This window comes from Crocuta crocuta, unplaced genomic scaffold (assembly GCF_008692635.1).
Source record: "Crocuta crocuta isolate KB4526 unplaced genomic scaffold, BGI_CrCroc_1.0 scaffold125, whole genome shotgun sequence".
In the NCBI taxonomy this organism is placed as follows: Eukaryota; Metazoa; Chordata; class Mammalia; order Carnivora; family Hyaenidae; genus Crocuta; species Crocuta crocuta.
In genome coordinates, this window is record NW_027531143.1 from 7098231 (window position 1) to 7120979 (window position 22749).

General features: G+C 35.8%; 1 protein-coding gene across 6 annotated transcripts in view; it reads right to left on the bottom strand.

The window, feature by feature from the left end:
• The window catches only part of TTLL7 (tubulin tyrosine ligase like 7), a 139514-nt gene that overhangs the window by 77788 nt on the left and 38977 nt on the right, over positions 1-22749 (bottom strand). For 4 of the 6 annotated variants that reach the window (XM_077771049.1, XM_077771051.1, XM_077771053.1 and 1 more), the window contains exons 2-6: positions 14449-14643; positions 14114-14245; positions 9113-9234; positions 8073-8140; positions 3999-4157 (exon numbers count right to left, since the gene is read on the bottom strand). In XM_077771049.1, the coding sequence (XP_077627175.1) occupies positions 3999-4157; positions 8073-8140; positions 9113-9234; positions 14114-14245; positions 14449-14473 (506 nt within the window). In that variant the 5' untranslated portion in view covers positions 14474-14643. Of the gene's footprint in view, positions 1-3998; positions 4158-8072; positions 8141-9112; positions 9235-14113; positions 14246-14448; positions 14644-20420; positions 20477-22749 lie in introns of those variants that run through there. The other 2 variants (XM_077771050.1, XM_077771052.1) reach the window with 2 other exon arrangements.

The following is a 22749-nucleotide window of genomic DNA, read 5'->3' on the forward strand; positions in this document are numbered from 1 at the left end:
GGGAGGAGGGGAGGGGTGGGGGGAGATGAGGAAGGCATTATTGAAAACATTTACAGACAAATGCATTAGTTTCTGCTGCCTATGGCAAACAATAAAGGTTGGGGAAAACAATATACTAACTATAAAGATTGGGAAGAAAGACTAAAGTATGAGAACATTTGGGGGAATAAAAGCTTTGAAAAATTCAGACATATTTCTGGGAATTTAGAAGACCATGTGTATGCCCAGGGCTAAGTGCATGCTCAGTAAAGACTTAAGAGGTCTAAAGCTCTTACCTCTGGCTAACCATCAGGCTCTGATGGTAAATGACAGAGCAGGAAACAAAGAGTAAGGCAGAGTTGCAGACTGCCTAGTTGACTGTTGAAGGCATGTTCCCATACACACACACACACACACACACACACACACACACACACACAGCATCTGCAAAGATGGAGAGTTTTCGGTTTGGGGGACTTTTTTTGGGGTTTTTGTTTATTTGTTTTTTTGGTTGCAAGGGTTTGAGGAAATCTCTGTTCACTTACTAGGTGAGTACTGACCTAAAAGAACAGGAACTTCAGTGCTACACACAATAAAAAAATACCGAATTCACAAAATTTTTCAGAAAGATCACTAAACAAATAAAGAAAAACCATAATAAGCAGCAAGAAAAGCCTTGTAAATGGGGAAGAATCTGATCTCCAAAGTTGCTACATTATAACATTCTGAATGTCCAGTTTTCAACAAAAAAATTACAAGTCATGGAAAGAAAAAAGAAACTATGGCCATAGGCATAAAAATTACCAATTAATAGAAAGCCAGACATGGATTACTAGACAATCAACTATTTAGATCAACTGTTTTAAATTAAAGAGTTAAAGGAAACCATGTACAGAAAACTGAAGGAGATCATGAGAACGATATCTCATGAAATTAAAGAATGTCCATAAAGATGGTAGTTATTTTTTTAAAAGAAGAGGGAAGGATCCAAACTGAAATTCTGGAGATAAAAAATACAATGATTGGAATAAAAATAATTCGTTAGAGAGATTAAATAGAAGATTTAAGAAGTCAGGGGGGAAAATGAATTTAAAAATGAAGTCAATTGAGAGTAACTAGTCTGAGGAACAGGAAAAAAGAGAAGAATGAACAGAGCTTAAAGGTCCTGTGAAACACCATCAAGAATATCATCATATACATAATGGGATCCCAAAAGGAGAAGAGAGAAAAATATTTGATGAAAAATATTAACCTACACATCCAAAGAGTTCAATGAATCCAAGTAGGATAAACTCAAAAGATATCCACAGGAGAACATATTACAATAAAACTGTCCAAAGCCAAGACAAAGAGAATCTTGAAAGTTGCAAGATGAAAGCTACTTATCAAACCCTAGGGTTCCTCAATAAGATAAACAGCTGACTTTTCGTCAGAAGCAATGGAGACCAGAGGTAGTGAGATGACATATTCAAAGTGTTGGCAGAAACGGGGGAAAAACTGCTAACCAACAACTTTTCATCTGGCAGAAATATTCAAAATTGCAAGAGAAATTAAGACATTTCCAGATAAAAAAAGATAAGAGTTTGCTGCTAGTATACCTGGCCTATAAGAAATGCTAAAGGGAATCCTTCTGGCTGAAATAAAAGGACACTAGATAGTAATTTAAATCCACACAAAGAAATAAAAAACACCTAGTAAAGGTGACTACATAAGTAAATATAAAAGTCACTATTAATATAGTTTAGGTTTGAAACTACTCTTTTTTCCTTATATTATTTAAAATACAACTTCATTAAACAACCATTATAAATCTATGCTGATGGGCACACAATATATGCAAATGTAAGTCATGACAATAACAACATAAAGAAGGACAGAGCTATATAGAAGCAAAGTCAAGACTTGGCAGAATGCATTTAAAACAAAAACAAAAACAAAAGCCAACAAACAAACAAAAACATGGTCCAACTACACACTGTCTACAAGAGATTCACTTTAGATTCAAAGACTCAAGTTGAAAGTGAACAAATGGAAAATATATTCCATGCGAACAGTAACCCAAAGAGAACTGGAGTAGTTATACTAGTATCAAACAAAATAGACTTTAAGACAAAAATTATTACAAGAGTCAAAGAGGGACAATATATAATGATAAAAAAATACAACACATCAATAGGATAAAATAATTGCAAACATACATGCACCTAACAACAGAGCTTCAAAATATAGATAGCAAAAACTGATAGAATTGAAAAAAGAAGCAGTTCAACAATAACCATTAGAGTCTTCAATAGCCTACTTTCAATAATGGATAGAACAACTAAACACAAGACCAGCAAAGACACCACAGAGAGAGGTGTCCTTTACTATGTACAGTTACATTACATGAGATAAACTGGCAGCACAGAATACACAGTATGCTTTTTCAGCTATCTTTTATACGCTCATCAAACCAGACTGTTACTTATTTATAATGTTTTAACATTAAATATTAGCACATAGTAATATAAACATTGCTAACATTAAAATTTAGAAAAATGTGAAATTCTACTAAGTCCCTCCTAAAAATTTTCCTTTGATACATTTAGCAAACCAACTTTAAACAATATACAATTCCCACTAATACTACATGTTGTTTATTTTTAAAATTACTAAGCCAGTTAAAATAATTTCTGATTAAATTATTGAATTATGATTAAAAATCACAAAGAAATCTGTTGAACAATAATTTACCTAGCAGTTACATTTCCAAATATCTTTTTTCACCATAGCATTTTATTTATTTTTTTATTTTTCTTTTATAGTTTATTGTCAAGTTGGTTTCCATATAATACCCAGCACTCATCCCAACAAGTGCCCTCCTTCACGTCCATCACCCCTTTCCCCTCTCCCCGACCCCATCAGCCGTCAGTTTGTTCTCAGTATTTAAGAGTCTCTCATGGTTTGCCTCCCTCCCTCTCAACTATTTTCCCCTTCCCCTCCCCCACGGTCTTCTGTTAAGTTTCTCCTGTTCCACATTTGAGTGAAAACATATGGTATCTGTCCTTCTCTGCCTGACTTATTTCACTTAGCATAACACCCTGGAGTTCCATCCACACTGCTACAAATGGCCAGATTTCATTCTTTCTCATTGCCATGTAGTATTCTATTGTACAGATAAACTACATCTTCTTGACCCATTTGTAAGTTGATGGACATTTAGGCTCTTTCCATAATTTGGCTATTGTTGAAAGTGTTGCTATGAACATTAGGGTACATGTTGCCCCTATGCATCAGTACTCCTGTATCCCTTGGGTAAATTTCTAGCAGTGCTATTGCTTTAAAATGCTATTGCATTTTAAAAATCAAACAATTAAAATAACTCATGTGTTTATATTAAAAGCAACCTCAGCCACATTTTCTTTGGAAAAAATAAAATAAACAGACATTGCAGAAAACTAACATTAGAAAGCAAAAGGAAACAGGAATATTAAGCTATAAAATCTATGCTCAACTAACATGTCTAGTTCTTAAAGATGTCTTAGCTTAAAATGTGCTTTACTCAATTTCAATTCAATTACTATGACTACCTAAAGAAAAGAACTTATTTGTAAAGTGAAGAGGGTATATATTTTGCTTTCAAATTCCTAGGTATTGAAAGAATAACTACCTTGACATTTCTTTCTCTGAGTCAATTTAGGTCTACCACATCAATTGAATTTTACCCTCCAAGTTTACTCTAAAATTATTATAAATACAAAATCTTATGTTTAAGAAAAAATTAGAAGACATCTTTTTTTCTCTATTTTGTTGTCTCCTATTAAAGTCTCATAACCTGTTAATTTAATTTTTAAATAGAATCACTGAAGCCTGTGGGACAGGGTAAAACGGTCCATTAAATATTTATATTTAATTCTAAAAAAGCAACAAAAACCCATTGTATTATTTTTTTCATATTCAACCATTAATGAATGCTCACATTTATTCTTTTCCTTCAATTTTTAAAAAACTTTTATATGTTCTGGGTGATAAATACCTACCCATGACCCATTGCACCATTAGCTGGTTTTACTATAAAAGTTTTCTGTTTTCTCTTTTTCTTCAATTCTTTCATGTAGTTCTGGAATTGTGTATATTCAGCAGGGAAAATCCATGTTCGAGGAACAAAGGTATAATCCAGAGGCCGGGACTTGATCATTCTGTAAATTAGAGATAATATGAAAAGTAATTTCCACTCAAACTTGTCTAAATTTTCTCTCTCTGTGCTGACATTTATTATAAGAATTTAAATTCCATTTCTTCATTTATTGATTCATTCAACAAATGTCTATAAAGCACCTACTATGTGCTAGGCATTATTCTGGACACTGGGGCGGATATATCAGTGAAAAAAATAGATAAGAATCTCTGTCCTATGTACTAATTTATATATTGGTAGATTATTTAAGTATATACTTTATGCTAGGCACTGGGGATATTGGGCTAATTTAATATGGTCGCAACCCTAAAGAATTCACATATAGGCTATTAAATACAATGTGATAGATACAATAAAGACATACATGGCAAGGCAACATGTGGAAATAGTCATTAGCTCTGCCTCTGGGATAACAGGATGGGTACCAGGAAATGGTTCACCACCATGTGCCATTCAAATTGCTTCTTTAAGGATGATTTTGAGTCCTCTGAGACATCCACAAGGAGTGGTTTTGACCATCTTTTACTCCAGTGTTTTTTGAAGTTTAACCACTTTTCTGAGAAAACTAGGTGAAGCCTAAGTATACCAGAAGTTTGTGTTTCTTTGCTAATATGAACTACATATGCCTATACATGTGGTTTTATTACTGCATGTATGTCCTGACATTTTTATATTTGCTGCAAACCAGGCTGCCTATTTGATACATAACTTAAGGATAAAACTAGGTATGCAAGGTTTACTTTTGATTAATCTCAATTGTTAACTGTTTTGTGCATATTGATTCCCACCAAAAATGAAGAATTAGAAGAAATATTTTAACATAATCAAAGAAAATCTGATTGTTTCCAGAAAGTTCTTTTTAATAAATGTATGTAAGTCTTTTATAAATGAGAATGATACCGTCCCGAAATGAGATTAGTCAAAACTAAAATGGAAGCACCATATATGGTATGCACAGAGGTAGGGCCTGAATTCCAAAAGGAAGGTGTGGAATGCATGAGCTACATGGCCTCCACCACTGTAGGCTACTATAGTTATATCTCAAGTGCTCTTTCAAAAGAACTCTGTAAGAAACTTATGTTTCCATTATGATAAGGGAATTAATTACCAACTCCGTCTGTCAAATCCAGAATAAGCCAACAAGCTAAATAATTTTAGTACAAAATAGGCTAACATTGACAGATCTGGAAAACACACACACACATACATCTAAAGGAAGCACAGTAACAGTGCTAATGTCCGTGTTTTTGCTTCCAATACCTTTAAATGTATTTACTATATTTTTAACAATGATATAAAATAGATCAATTTAAAGTTTTCATTAAAATAATATAATTTTAACTAACCATATAGTATTTATGAGTGATACCATTCTTTCACACATATATTTGGAAAAAATCCAAGCACACATATATTAAAGAGAAATACTTTATTCCATTTAGCAATCTAGCACAAATCATTTGATGTAAAATGTATAGCTTCAAAAGAGACATGCAGTCTTACTTGGGAATTTGGAAATATGGAATAATTTCTGCTCATAGCTGTCATGGATTTGCTAAATGATATTAATCATCTAATTTAGTTAATTCTAAAGTAGGTCATAACTTTCAATCTAATAGATTCTTTTTTCCTTAAGGAGAATTCCAAAGATTCTATAAAAATGAGAAGTTGCCTATTTGTAATAGCCTACTAATTGGTCTACATTCAACCTTCTTGACTCTCCTGACCATACAGACTTCTGTTCTCTACAAAACAAAATGTAAATCTGGTCGTATTACCAACTTCATCTCCCCCTCCTCTCCTGTGAAATTTAGGATAAGGACTATAATCCTAAACATCACTCTTCAGCTAATCTCTCCTGCTTCTCATCAATGTCTCTGTGCTCCAGCTACACTTGGCCTTATTTCAGTATCCTGACTATTCCTGCTTTTTCCCACCACATGACCTTAGCCCATGCTATTCTTCCTGCCCAGAAAACTGCTATCCTCCAGTTTTACCAATAAACTCTTACTCAGGATTCAGTTTTAGGCTTCCACATCGCTTCCTTGGGGAAGTTTCCAATGCCTCCCAAAGCCAGAAGCCCTTCACTATGCACTGATTTACAACGGTGTACCTTTATTTCATAGCACTTATCACAGATGCAACTCAAAACTGTAAAAGGCACACATCTCCTTTTGATTACCTCATGATCCCAGAGGCCAGCACAGTGCCTGGCACATAAAATTATTATATTAATAAGTGTGTGTTTGATGAAACTAAATGACTTCAGTGAAACACTTGTCCCAAACTTTATAGAGGTAATTCCCATTCCTCTCGTATCTGTTTTCCTATAATCCTTCTGCCACTGAAGTGTCTTACCTTCATGATCTCCTAAACCAGAAACCTACCAGTTGTCTTGAACACTTCTCTCCTCCGCTTGGATTCTCAGCTTTCCGGTCCTGTCAGTTCTATCTCTTTTGTATTTTCCAGAAGTATTTTCTCTTCCCCATTACCACTATCTCTCCTTTGGTTTATTAGGTGTTGACAATCACCTACTCCAGGGCTTTGTCCCTCCTTTCTACACTCTTTTAGTCCATTATCTACAGTCCCACCAAGATTATCTAAAACATATCATTTCTCTGCTTAAACCCACTGAAAAACTCCTCACTTCTCTCAGGATAAACAGAAATGTTTGTTGAGTAAAGACATTAAAGAATCAATGATTAAATTATTGAATAAAATATAGTAACATGGTGTCTGCAGCCTGACCTTTGCATTTAATTCCAGCATCATCTCAGGCTGAGCCTCCTGACTCCCTATAAAGCCATGAAAACTGCTTAAAAGTTCCCTAAACATATCACATTGGTTTAGGTCCCCATAAAGTTTCTCCCATTGTTGAGTTTGCTTACAGTCTCCCTGCCTTCATTTCAAAGAATAAACTCCTATATCCATTTTGATTTTCATTTCTCCAGAAAGCCTTCCCTGCTCTCCTAGAAATGACCTCTGTCATCATTTTGTCACCACCATACATTGACTTTGCCCCTAATGTGGCACCATCAAGCTGTATTGTATGTATCACTCTTTCTCCCTAATTAAAACTTGAGCTCTAGGCAGAGAGACTAGGCTTTATTTGTCTTCCTTAAAGTTACCAGTCTGTAGTCTACAGCAGATACGCAAAAAGTATTTGTTGGGGGAAGTGGATGCATAAACGTTCACATGATACATATAAATATCTAATTACACACCAAGTTTACCAACATTTCTCTGTTTGACTTTTCTTTCTAAAAATTTTCTCAAATTATAACTCAACATTCTTAAACTAAAAAAAAAAAATCTAATCAATAGAAATACAAATTACGTAAAAATTCTGCAGTTCATTTGGTATAGCACTTGAGAACCTGTGAACAGTATTTCCTATAAAAGCTGACTGCCACTCCAAATACTGATCTCAGATAAATATATGTATGTGTATATCCCTAGGTAGGCACATACACATGTGTCTATATGTACATGTATGCACAAATTCACCTACTACAGTGTCTTGCACATGTTAGATGCTCAACAATCAGGATATCTCACACACACACAAACACACACACACAGACACACACACACACACACACACAGTGTATTATGCTGCCAAACTACAGTAAAAAGAAGCCTAAGATTCTGGAGACCAGGATTTTGCTCCAGATCTGCTGTTAACTATTTGTTTGACTTGTGTAAGATATTCATTCTTCAGACACTCAGTTACCTCCTCTGTAAAGTGAAGGAAGAACCAAGGAACTTCTAAGACCCTGATAACTCTACAATTTTATCTCTTCCATGAAAATATCATTTCAAATCAATATAACCTGGTGAAAGATACACTATAATATTGAAAATGTAAATTTCAAACATTATAAGAAATTCTCTATTATAAGAAAATGAAGATTACTTGGTCATATTTCTTGCTAAGAAATCCTTTCTACAGATCTCCCCCATTCCTGGAAAATGGTTGATCCTCTGGAAAATAGAATGGTAAATAATAATATTCTCATTGACTTAATAAATATATTAATGTATAAATCAATAAAAATTAATATATTAATTTATAAAATAATAGAGTTACATACATCTTCTGAGTTAAATGTTTTTTAAAAACTGGCTATTAGTGTAAAATATTTAAAATTTAATGACCCACAATGAATATGTAGAATTAAAAAAATCTACAATAAGCAAAGAATAAAATGGTAAAATTTTTAGAAATCAGAAAAGGGTGTTTACACAGATATCGAAGTTACAATTTTCTGTGTCAAATAACTAGTAACTCTATGTCCAAATTATTTCAACTATTCTCAATTTTCTAGGTTCATACAGATAAGCATTGAATAAATTTTGGTGAAAATGGCCTTGTTCGTTCCCTAAGGTCAATTTTGTATTTCCCTCCGTACTAACAAAGAACTATACAAAATGTCAATTGTCTAAAATTCTGTGTATTTGGCTTTTTAGTTGGATGTCTATTTTTTTAATATATGTGCATTACATTCTAAAAATAAAAGAATGAAGCCAGATTGCACATAGGAGACATTGTGAGGTATTTCCACATCCTGATCTCTCTGTACAATCTACTCCACATCGCTCATCTTTAAGCATAAGGCAAAGCAGCAGTGTAGGAAGACTTTTCTCCAATTCATTCTTCCTTAAAGATGGAAAGAGGTTATGGGGCACCTGGGTGGCTCAGTCGGTTAAGTGTCCAACTCTTGGTTTTGGCTCAGGTCATGATCTCATGGTACGTTAAAAGTTAAATTTGAAAGAATTCAGGCCTTATATAGAGAGTCAGTACAACTGGACAGCAACCAAACAGGCTGTGTGGGTAAGTTAGAACTGAAATTTAATATGCCAACACATAAAGAACCAGCCCTATCTGAGTAAAATTATTATAGAATTCATATGACTTTCCTAAGAACTAATAATCGGTCATGATGAATTCCCCACCTGGTAATTTTGCAGCTCGGCAATCTTCTCCTGCTGAACTGCAGAATCACACCATATAAGGTTGCTTGTTTCATCCTCATCTGGAGTTTTCATAAATCCCATTTCATCTATTACTAAACGAACTGCAAGTAAACGGTCAAGTTAAATGAAAATTAAAATACTTTTGCAATACATTCGTTGTGGAAACATTTTCTGATATATGCAAATTTTACCTCACAGTATTTCATTTGCAACAATCCATTAGTTGTAGCATAATCTTATTTTTAGTTACAACAATTTATCTGGGGCCAAATTATACTCACAGTAACTGAGAACTGTTTTTAGGTTGCACCTCAAAATCTCTGGTTTCAGCCCTCTGAGATTTAGCAGGTACACGGCACTGCTAAAGAGTTCACGGAATATTCATGGCACAGTGAAAACATGCACACATCTGAGACAACACCTTTACCAAGGAAAATGTACTTCAGGGCTTTTTTGTGACCTTAGGCTAGGTACAAAAGGGAAAAGGTAATAATCATCCCTGATCATTAGACCTATCCTATACTTTGCACCTCCCCAGTTCAAATTATTTTCAGCAGTTAAAACCAAGTCAGCTGCATCGACCCAGGTTATGAAATAATGAAGCAGAATTCACTACGGAGATCTACAAACTATCTGCTCCTAACCCTTTAATCCTATTTATGCTCAGAGGAAAGCTTGTTTTTTAGTACAAACTATTTACATGCTCCTCTCTGATTTGAATATCACAATTAACATACTAACATTTTTCCTCCAACAAATTTCAAGTTTAGAGTAAAAACAAGCACGGGTGCCTGGGTGACTCAGTAGGTTGGGAGTCTCACTTCGGCTCAGGTCATGATCCCGCGGTTCCTGGATTCGAGCCCTGTGTCGGGCTCTGTGCTGACAGCTCAGAGCCTGGAAGCTGCTTTGAATTCTGTGTCTCCCTCTCTCTGTCCCTCCCCCACTCATGCTCTGTCTCTGTCTCAAAAATAAATAAATATTTTTTTTAATTTCAAAATAAGAATAAAGATAAGCAAAATATTTGGGATAGATTTTGGGTTCCAAAGGAATTCTGAATCTTAATAGAATAGTGTAACTATACAGTAGCACTTCAGCGTTTTACTTTTAAATGTTTTTAAACATACTAGGACCCTTAGTATGAGAAGAAACGGTAAATGGGGGTCAGTTGTCTGAATCTACCTGGCTCAAGCATAAAACTGATGAACAGACATCTGTTGGTCTCAAGTCCTAGAGATTCTGATTGCTATTTGGCTGAGGAGAAAAAAGGGGTTTTTTATGCACTGGTTCTGAGAACACAGACATAAAAGGAGAGAGCAGTGATTGGTGGTGGGTGAAGTTGGGGCAGGGGGAGGAATGTGGAGCTGGAGCTGCAGTTTTCCATGAGAGGCTTGGGAACATTTGAGGCTGTTCTGAAGGCCCAGGTAAAAATGTACGAAGCAAGAGTTGGGAAAAGGGCTGTTCTTCTCTGGTCTGCCCCTGACCACCATGCAGCTTTGGAGACCTGAGGCCTCAGGACCTGCTGTGCCACACAGGGCTCCCAGGAAGGGCAAGGGCAATACCACACAGCCTGGGAGACCCCTTCAACAGACACATAAGCTGAAAAAATAATGAGGCCAGAGCAGCAGCCCAAGCGCAGAGCTGCTCCTGAGTATAGGAGAGACACTGTCTGGGGCTCCGAAATAACTGAGAAGACGTTGAAGAGAGAATTGGAGCTGGTGGCAATTACAGAGGGAGGAGGCATGAACTACTCAGATGTGGTTATAAATGTACACCTGAATCAGTGAGGCTGAGGACACTCAGGTTACATAACCATAGTGGAAAAGACCCATTCTTTCCTTAAAGTCACAAAATCAAATCTGTAAGGTCAATCACATACAAATCTCTTCTATTATGAAATTCAAAGCTTGGAGAGCTGACAAAGTTGAACTTCAAAGAAAAATACAATTTCAGGCATTAAAATGTCACTTTTCTCCAGTAAGTTTAATTTATTCAATTAAAGTTTAATTTATTCAATCAAATTTTTGTTTGGATTGAAATTTTAGAAACCAATTGGAATCTTTTAAGGATGTCATCCTCCACTACATGGAAAAGAAACCCGTTCAATGTGTCGATTCAAAATAGAAAAGTTGTTGACAGCTAAAGCTTAACTCCACGCCTATAAAGGCTGACGTGTTAGGAGCTCTCTTTTAAAAAGGGGCTGAAATAAGTGCCTTCATACTGAACTTCTACCAAGCCAAACACCCTACTGTAATAACAGATATAACCATATGAACCATTTTCTCACGTTTCCCTTTGCATATTACATACTCCCTTCCCTGATCTTTTTTGTCTTCATTTAATAAAAATTACCAAAAATACTTTCCTCACAATTTGTCCTATGATATTTTGCCTTGACCCATAGAGGCTAAGCAGAAGTTTTAAAAATAGGAATCCATGCAGTTCTCTAAATTTTAGGTACAGAAGATACATTTGTGTTTCTCGCTTTAAATTTCAACCATATTTTATTTAGGTAGCATGATATAGTAAAAAAAAAACTGAATCTGTAATCAAATGGATTCAGGTTCAAGCTCCACTTTTGCCATCTGTATGAACATGGGTAAGTTGCTGACTCTCACTGGGCTTGTTTCTTCAACTCTGCTATAAAGGACATAGAAAAAAATCATGTGCATGTCATAATGTATTAATTATAGAACTGGGGGAATGCACTTCACTATTCCACAATATGTCTTCATAAGGAACTATAACAAACATTTCTCTCAAGACTCAGGAATACAGAAGTCCTATATCCTTTGAATAACCAGTATGATTTTATCTCCTGAACACTGTGCATTCTAAAATGGATTATGTTTTAATATTTGCTTTGGTTGCTGTGAGGCTCCAAATCAAATCCATGTGCATCTCTAACTATAGAGGGTCTTAGGGAATGTATTTTGTATTCTTATCAGCCACAAGATTCATCCTACTTTACTGTTTTTATTTTTTCATGCTTATTTTCTTATGGCTATAGCCACTTCAAATTCACCATTAGAGTGAGGAAAGACAGGGGAAAGCAAGTGAGTAATGCAACCTATCTGCAGGGTTATTTGGAAGATTAAGTGAGGTAACAGACGTGGAAATGTCTGGTTATAAACATATAAACATATAGACACTGGTTATAAAAAGTTACTGTTAAAACTATAGCAAACTTTTCTACCTGAGGAAATAGGCAATACCAGGGCAAAAACACAGGTGTGCTGACTATGACTTTTATTTCCATTATGAAGTCAAGCTGTCAAGGAAGTAGTAATTAAATTATAAGTAAGCTGTTGCATTCACTAGCTTAAATAAGGGAAAGGCAAGGTAACACTTTCTCCTAGACACATGGCCCATTCTCTCTTTCCTTCCCCTATACTTAGCTCTATATTCTCTCAACAGTCCCTGATCCAAGGCCCTTGCCAGAAATTTTGTTAAACACAAATGAGCAGGCTCAGCAAGGAGGCAGGAATCAGAATAAAGAATGCTAAGGCAACTTCAGTCCTGGGAAAGTGAGAGGGAAGTGCACTGAAACACTCTGGTATAGATCAAGTTCCTTATGAATCCCACCAGAACCTTAAAAGTAAGAGGGTTAACACCACCCATCAATCACTTTAACAACAGTCATCTTACTCTTGTGTCTAGAAAACATGCTGCAAATAAACTCTAAATCTTTCATATCTCACCCTCACATGCTAACTGGCTTCAAGCGTCTTCCTCTGAGGACCACTTGTTGGAACAGAGTACTGGGGACCTCAATTCAAATGAAGTATTCCAGGGGCACCTGGGTGGCTCAGTTGGTTAAGCATCCAACTTCGGCTCAGGTCATGATCTCACGGATCGTGGGTTCGAACCCCGCATCGGGCTGTGTGCTGACAGCTAGCTCAGAGCCTGGAGCCTGCTTCAGATTCTGTATCTCTCTCTCTCTGACCCTCCTCTGCTCACATTGTCTCTCTCTCTCTCTCTCTCTCTCTGTCTTTCTCTCTCTCTCTCTCTCTCAGAAATAAATAAAACATTAAAAAATAAAAATTAAATTAAATTAAATTAAAAAAACAAATAAACTATTCCACTGATTGCTCAAGAACGTTGGTGAATTACTGTAAGTGAATGAGATTCCCAAAGATTAATAAGGGTAAGAATAATTAACATCCTTGAGGTTCATATGATTTTCCTTAACTTTTAAGGCACAGTGGTTAAGAGGAAGATTATTTGAGTACTTACGGTATTTGTTAAGAGTTTTGTTTGCAATGCTGGGCAAATGTATCTTAATTTAAAATGATTATTCTTCTTATCTATTCTCTATACTATAGATACTGCTTACACATAAGAACTGAAATTTCATTAATAAAAAGCAACAGCATTATCAAAAGAATTTTTTTAAAACACAGAGAGAAATATGTTATTCTTTAAGTCAGATTCTTATTATTTAATAAAAATCTCAAATTTTGTACTTTTTTATTTTATACCTAACATTTTAATGTTTCATGTTCATGTTTATTTGATACCTGATGTAAAAACTATTAATCACAATCACATATATCTACTACTATCCCATTAATAGCTAAAGCATTTAGCAATGTTTACATTGATGCTGTTTCTGATTATTAACATGTTAAATGTCTCATAAAACAGAAAATTTTATAGAAGACATTTAAAAATCAATTACAGGGGCATGGGGGTGGCTCAGTTGGGTAAGCATCAGACTCTTGATTTCGGCTCACATCATGATATCACAGTTGGTGGGTTTGAGCTCTGCACTGCAAGCTCAGAGCTTTCTTGGGATTTTCTCTCACCCTCTCTCTCTGCCCTTCCCCCAATTCATGCTTGCCCTCTCTCTCTCAAAATAAATAAATAAACTTAAAAAACTTAAAAACTCAATTACACAAAAGATAATTATCTCCCAAAATTTCTACATTGTTTTCAATATCAAATCAATTTTCCAACAATTATGATTCTGAGGAGACCTACCAATTTCAAACTTTGTCCCAGCAACATTTGCTGTAATGATTCCCTTCTTTTTCTTCTTTCTGACTTTCCTTTTCATTGTGGTTTGATAAGGCAATTCTGTATTCAGATCCAGGGGAGAGGGTCCCTGAATAACTTTAAAAGAAATGTAAACCAGCCAAATATCACTGAAATAACAACAATCCCATAGCAGAGAATATAAATGTCCCCCCACCAAGAAAGGTAACATTATAAATTCTACTTGAGTCCTCAATTAATTTTTAATTCTTAAAAAAAAAAATCAGTGGTGATCTATAATATATCCACATTTTGTAATGTGATTAATCCAATCTGCTTACCTCTTTCTTGAGGCAGAGATGGCATTATTGCCCTTGGCTGTGACAGTATGTGCTGTTGTACCAAGCTCTCAGGAAATCTGGAAGGCCTGCATTAGCTAAGTAGGATACAGCTCCAAATCACGGAAAGTTCCTATCATATTATCTTGGTGGAATTCTCAGATTTCAGGACACCGAAGTTATGGGATAAGAAGGTACCTGTTGGAATTTTAAAACAGTGTCATTTAAAAAGCAACTCTTATGAAATTTTTCTATTGTCTTTTTCTATTGTGTTTAAAAGTCAGTTGAAGGTGAAAGTTACTGTATTCAATCAACAAATGTTTGTTAATTTATAAAACCTTATGCAAAATGCCAAGTGATTGTTCCCTGTCCTAAAAAGTACAGTCTAGAGGAGTAGGTTTTATTAAGTCACATGTCATATTTACACACAATAAATAGCATGCCATACACAAATAATGACAATAACTCGCTACCATCTCTTGAACACTTAGTATCATAGGCCACTTAAGCCACTTAATCTTTCAACAGAACCATGAGGTGGAAGCTTTTATCCTTGGCTTACAGTTAAGTAAACTGATCTCAGAAAGGGCAAATCTTTACACCAAAGTGACAAAGTAGAGATTAAAGTTAACATCTCTCTGGTGTCAGAGTCAGCGCCCTTAACTAGGGCCCCACACAACCTTCAACCCAACACCTGGAAGTTTGGTGCAGCATCAATTTTAATATGACACAGTGAAGTGAGTGCCAAGACAGAGACCCCAAACAATGAAACACAGAAAAGTGATTCCTCATGAAGGGGTGGCGGGGGTGGGAGGCAGGGGGTCGCTTGTTGGCAGGGAGGGATTTGATGACTTCATAAAGTAGACCACATTTGAACTGTGCCTTAAAAAATGAACACAATTTTGAAAGGCAGAGAATGAGAGGAGTCATCATTATGCTGATCTTATCTGAGCACACAGAGGAATGCAATAAACATTTTTCAATGAGCCCATTTGATTTGGCTACACCTCAGCATATTACATTTCACTTACATTTTCACTGTGTATGTATGAACCTAGGTATTTATGCCCCGACTATACTATATTGCCCAGCCTATACTATCAACTTTCTAATTTCCCCCTTAATGTTGTAAGAATCTTCAAGTTCTTGTAAAATGTCTAAACACAATGAAAAACTATAAAGCCTATTATGATAAACAAAGGTATGGTACCAATACCTTTATCAGGTTATCAGGTTTATTAGAAATTCAGATATATAAAATGTGACTTTTATGTACATCACCCCCAACAGTCATTATTAATAATAGGATTTATTATTAAAGAAAATTTAGAATTTAGTTTTTGGGTATCATTTTTACCGGAATAATTATATAGAATAATTCAATATGAAAACTAGGAAACTATTATTATAGACAGGCACGGTTAAGAATCTAAAATATCTTACCTAATTAACACACATGGAATTTAGAGATCATTTATGCAATTTTCCAGATATGGACATCAAGGCTAAATAAGTTAAATAAATCAAGGTAACAGCATTTATAAATAGAAACCTGGGCTTTGAACCCAATTCTGTCTGATTATTCATTCTATTCACAGAGCCCCACTATTTTAAGACACCGTGCTAATATGTTATATAGATATAAAAACAAAACTTGGCAACCCAGTTGCAGTGCAAACTGCCAGATATGGGTGTGTTGTGGGAGAATCACAATACTCCAAAACCAAACAGTGAAGTCAAAGTAAACATCCCTAGCTTGACCTCAGCTCCCAATTCGAAGCTGGAAATAGACTAGATTACTTTTCAGAATAAAAGAAAGGAGTGGTCTAAAGTTCAGTGTGATTTCGTTCTGGAAGCTCTCTGATACCTCAGGGAGGTAACTATTTGGGTTTACAAGTCCTTGTCCAACATCTTGTTACTGGAGTAAACAAAGATTCTCTTATGGTAACAGAGTAGGTATTACATTGAAAGTAGGTAACGTCAACAAGAGTTTGAGACAATGTCTGCCGAACTATACTGACAATAAGTTAGTAATTGTTATCAGCTCTAAAAACAGATTTGTTAATTTCTGACTTAAGTAATGAGCCAAACACCTTTGATTAATGTAGAGCTCAAAACAAGAACTGTTATCTCTTCACCCACCACACAGGAGTTTAAAGGCCTTAAGTTCAGTCTACCCATTATTATGCTTTACTTAATTGCATTTATGTTTTGGTGAATAACAATAAGAGTGCTTTAACAAACTCAAGAACTTCATTCTACCATCTCAATTCTAATCATTTCACTTTGTTCTTAGTGTGAGAAGTGAGACACCAGATTGATCACACCACTTAAGTGAGCCATGGTTACCTACTTTCCAGAAGCACACAGCATGTTTCAGTTACCTCTGAAATACTTTAAGCCAAGCGTTTCTTAAGCTTGGCTGCAAAGTAGAATCACCTGAGAAACTTTTGAAAGTCTGGGCGCCAAGGCCACACCCCACATTCAGGTGGGGCCCAGGGATCGGCATTTTTTTTTAGCTCTCCATACAATTGTATCATGCAGCCAAAATTGACAGCCTCTGCTGCGAGTACATAAGGACACTGAAGCCAATAATAGTAATTTATAACATACACAGACAAGAAAAAAGTAAAACAAAGAAGCAAACTTTGGAATCTGTATTTTAAAGGGCCAAATAAGTTTAAAAAAATCATCCATTAAAATACTCATCTCTAGTTCAAGTTAACAAATTGGGGGAAAAAAGAATTAGAAGATCAGCAGAAATTGATGTCTAAGACAAATAAGTAATTTTGTTTTGCAAATAAAGAAGCCATTTCCAAAAAGACTCAATTCTCAAATATGTGAAGCCAATGGACACCTTGAATGTAGAAGTTCAAGTGTTACCATGTAAAACAATAGACACATAAGACGAGAAATTACACGAGAGAAACACAAAAAGCTGTAATTCTAATACATTTGTATTGAAGTGCTCTTTCTTCCCGGTTCTTCCTGTTGATTAAAATCCAGATAAATTTCCACTTTTTTTTTTTTTAAGTTGCCTCTGATTATGTTTGAACAAATTCATTTCTCCCTCTTCTGATCTATCACAGAAACCATTATTTGTACCCCTATCATATCACCAACCGTGAAGTGAGAAGGTAAGCTCTGTGAAGACAAGTGGTTCTGATTTTCTTTCCTCTTCTTCACTTCTCTCCTCCCAGAGCCTAGAATATTGCCTGAAATAATGCCAAACAAGCACTTATTCATGATGTCGCCTGGCAGTAACCAGAGGGGGTCATAGAGCTCTGAGAAACAAATATGTATCATTTACAATATATTATTTTCACATTTCTACGTGAAAAAAGCAAAGTACCTAAAAGTTCACATCTGGGTAAAATAACAGAAGAGCATGTGGAATATATGCATGGAGCAGTGGCAGCCTGTTGTGGCTGGTGCACAGCGAAAGGAGTCTTGCTTTCATGTACAGCCTTTAGTATCCTGTGCACTATTATCTATTTAAAAAGTAAGATACATGTGATAAAAGTTTGTTACAACATTACCATGTTAATGACAAACCCACCAAACTATGCATTTCATTTAGATCAAAATATAATATGGTAGAAAGAGCACTGAACAAGAGGTCAGTTTCGATCTGTATCCTTTATTCTGCCACTCACCAGATATATGACTTATTTTCCTACTATGCAAATGGCAGAAATTGACTTTCCTAGCCTTAGAGTCAAAAATGCCAACCAATGAGGATATCATTGGTGGTAATTTTGATAATAAGATGAACACAAAACATCTTTTGTGTAAATTACAATGAGAGAAACTCTGACGTTCCCAACAATCCCCAGGAATCCATGCCCCAGTGAATGCTATAGAGAATGGGTTCTTCAAACATATTGGCAAAATTTTAGATTACCATACATTACTAAAATAATCTTAACTACAGGTTAAATGGAAACCAAAATTAGGGTAAGTTGAAAAAATGTAAAATTAAATAAAAATCTCATAAGCTATTCTTATCATGAGGAGAAGGAAGGAGAAAGAAACGAATATAAACCAGTACCTACTGTGTACTAAGCATTTTCACATAACTTTGTGTGTATTTAGTCCACCTAATAAATGCCCTGGTATGTTTTATTCCCGTTTTACATAAAGGAAAATTTAGATTTCATGGCTAAGGAACTTGCCCAAGGTTACACCTAATAGGTGACAATGAAGTGGCTTGTCTTTAAAGCCTATGACATTTCCCACTTTGTATTCTACCTTCAAAATTCAGTCTTTAAACATGACATTTTGAAGATTTCACAAAGCAGCTTAATTCTGCTTGACTGGAGCTGTTTTAAAAGCTAGAGAAAAAAAATTTTTTAAAAAGCTAGAGAAGGAGAGAAAGAGAATCAAACTGTGGTTTAATATGTGGTTGAGACCACAAAGTTGCATCAGATTTAGTTTCTCTTCTTAGAACACCAAGGTAGCTATCAATATCCAGACTGTCTTCCTGTTTTTTCCTTCATGAAAGTACTACAATTCAACAAATAATCTTACGTATCAGCCACTGTTCTTAGTGAACAAAACAGATAAAAAAAAATCTTTTTTCTCTTCAGTGCTTGCATTCTAGTGGTGGAGAGACTAACAATAATAGCAAACATATTAAATAAGTAAACTTCAGAAAATCTAAGTACTATGGGCATGGGGAACACAACTGGTTAGAAGACCAGGAGCACAGCAGGAAAGGAAGGAGAAGAGTTACAATTTTGTTTTATTTTTATTTAATGAAGAGCCTTTTATTTTTATTTTATTTTATTTTTTAAAGTTTATGTAGAGAGAGAAAGAGTGCATGAGCAAGGGAGAGGCAGAGAGAAAGGGAGAAAGAGAATCCCAAGCAGGCTCTGCATTGCCAGCACAGAGCCCGATGCAAAGCTCAAATCCACGAACCATGAAATCATGACCTAATCCAAAATCAAGAGTTGGACACTTAACTGTGAGCCACTCAGATACCCCAAGAGTTGCAACTTGAAATCTGAATCCAGATAGGCCTCATTGGGAAGGTGATGTTTCAAGACTAATGACTTGTTGTCTGAAGCTGATAAAAATCTGATGCATATGTGCACATATGTGCCTGTCAGTATGCGAGGACTGAACATGTGTGAAGGGGAAGAAATGGAGAAGACATCCCATTTCTGTGGTACTGAAAAATGTCTAAGCCCTCCAATATGGTTCTTCTTCCTAAATCCTGGTTTTCCTAGGTATTTATTTTCTACATTGATTTTAAAATTACTATTTTCACACAGACAAGGAGAACAAACATGTTTTACCGTATATATAACCAGTTTTATATACTTTTGATAGGGTATCAATTTTCTGATGGAGAGGGAGAGAAGAGGGGCAGGGAGACCCCAACCCCTCTCTCTATCTTGTGTCTCCAGTACGGACATTAGATTTGTACACACTGCTGATGACTCTCTTGGGTTCGTGTCTCCTAGCATCACAGATTTTGGAATCTGAGTTACTCCCATCCCCCTTCCATACTTGCTATCCTATTAATAATAGGACTTTTCAGATCTCAAACCTCATCAAGAAGAATCTGTATTGGTCAGGACAAGCTATATTTTCCTGCAATAATAAATATCCCCCAAATCTCAGGAGCTTAAAACAACTAAGATCTATCTCTTAGCCATGCTACATACCAGCCCAAGACTATTAGGGTTGCTCTGCACTTCATAGTCACACAGGAAGCCAAGCTGTTAGAGCAGCCTCCATCCTAAAGCCAGTCCCTGTACCAGAGGGAAAGAGTTTTGGAGAAACTCTTTGGAGAAAGAGTTCTTGTATAGGCAACTAATGACACTCAAAATTTCTACTCACAAGTCAATGGCCTGAATAAGTCATATGACCCCGGCCAACAATCATATCATATCATATGACTGGTAATACTAACAATAATCACAGGCTCCAACAGGTTAATTACTCCCTATTTGAACCTTGATACCTACCCCTAGGCACTATTTTCTAGTTCTCCAAAGCTCCACTTTAGAGTATTCTCCTCTGCCTGAAAAAAAAAAAAAAAAATGATAGCAAGACTCTGTACTGGGCTCAGTCTACCTCTTGATTTTATACAACGACTAATTAAATTTCTCTGTCCTTAGCTGCTCTGACTGTAATAACACTGATGAGGAAGAGGAAGAAACAAGAAAGAAAAGGGAAGGGGGACGGAGTGATTACAGTCATTTAATGTAAAACATACTATGTGCCAGGCACTGGTCTAGGTTTTTACATATAAAACTCTGATCTTCACAACCTAAACGGTGCCATTATTATTATCCCCATAGATGGCTGTTAAAAGAAAAGAGATATGATGAACAATGATATCGAAATACAAAGATATAAGAACATTTTTAAATGATAATTCTGCAAATTTGCCTCAAAATAATCCTCTCTGGTTTATAAACTGTAACTATCTCATGAAAGATGTTTCTAGTACTACTTCAAAATAATTGAAAATAATAAATATTACAAAAGTCATATCCAATCAGGCTTTTACTTGGGGGAAGAAAACACTCTCCATACACATAATGTATTATTGCAGAATTTACTGCAAGTAGCAGTCAGAAATCTATTGCTTCATGAAAATTATCAAATAAGGCAGTTGATTTTTTTTTTATGTTTATTTATTTGAGAGATAAACAGAGAGGGAGAAGCAGAGACCAGAGTGAATTCCAAGCAGCCTCCTCCCTGTCAGTGCAGAGCCTGATGCAGGGCTCAGACCCACAAATCCCAAGATCACACATAACTTACGCTGAAATCAAGAACCAGACTTTTAACTCACTGGACCACCCAGGCACCCCAAGGCAGCTAATTTTTTTGTATGCAAAAAGTAATATTTCCAGACATCAGGTCATGAATACATTCATCTATTTTTGTGCTGTAACACATCACTAAACTTTAGCACCAAACTAAATTTGATATATTATTTTCATTTGCAAAGAGATAGTGTTTTTCTTTTTTAATTTTTTTAAGTTTTTTGTTTTTTTTTTAAAGAGAGACAGAGTGTGAGTAAGGAAGAGGAAGACACAGAATCCAAAGCAGGCTCCAGGCTCTGTGCTAACAGAGGGGCTCAAACCCACAAACTGCAATATCATGACCTGAGCCAAAGTCAGGTGTTTAACCGACTGAGTCATCCAGGTGTCCTGAGATAGTGCTTTTAAGTGAAAGCAAGAAAATGAAAGTAAGTGAAATATGTGCCAATTTTTAAACATTAAAATTTGAAATGTTTCTTACTTGTTTTGATATTATCAGGATTGGATTTCATGTGAGCTCTAGACTAGTAGCTTCTCAAACTTTAGAGTGCATACCAATCATTCGGGAATACAAAATAAATATGATGTTCAGGTTCTGATCCATTAGTTCTGGGGTGGGGCCTCAGAGTCTGCATTTCTAACAGGTTCCCAGGTATGCCTGCTCCACAGGTCACACTTTGAGTAGCAAGGCTGCAGAGGACCACAATGTTTAATGCTAAGCTGACACAATTTTTTTAACTTAAAGTCCTTCTTTATAACACATAAAAATTACAAAATTATATAGTGATTTTAAAATTCATGTAAGTGATATGAAATTACATATTAATGTTAAAGGGCTCTATGAGTCCAAAAAAAAAAAAAACCCACAAAGATTAGGAAATGCTGGCCTAGAGAAGTGATTCTCGAAGTATGGTCTCAGGAACGGTAGACAGAAGTAACTGCATCACCTGCACTTATTAGAAAAGCATTTTCTTTGGCTCAACCCCAGAATTTTGGAATCCCATTCCAGGGGTGAGGCTCAACAAGTGACCAGCCCTCGAGGTGATTCTGATGTAGGCTCAAGTTTGAGAACTACTGGACTACGGGGCAACAGCAGGGGCAAAGTCCAGGCAATTGCAGCTCACCCCTGCTGAGTCTACTGGTCCCTCCCCATTGGTCTTTGTAACTAGAAACACATGGATGACTTAGAAATCACCTGGCCAAGCAAGAAGTGTAGGAGAAAGCATTTGCCAAGCAGGACTCTGAACAGCTGGAAAGGAAGACATTTACTACAAAGGATCTCACTCCTACTGGAGACAGTACTGCTAAGTGAAGTGAGGTCTTGCTAATCTAGAAAAAGAGTTTATACTCCTTGTTTGAGCCCAAACCAGCTATCAGTGCTGACCAACCAAGACATTCATTTTATTTTATTTATTTATTTTTTAATGTTTTTTATTTATTTCTAGGAGAGAGAGAGAGACAGCATGAACAGGGGAGGGTCAGAGAGAGAGGGAGTCACAGACTGAAACAGGAACCAGGCTCTGAG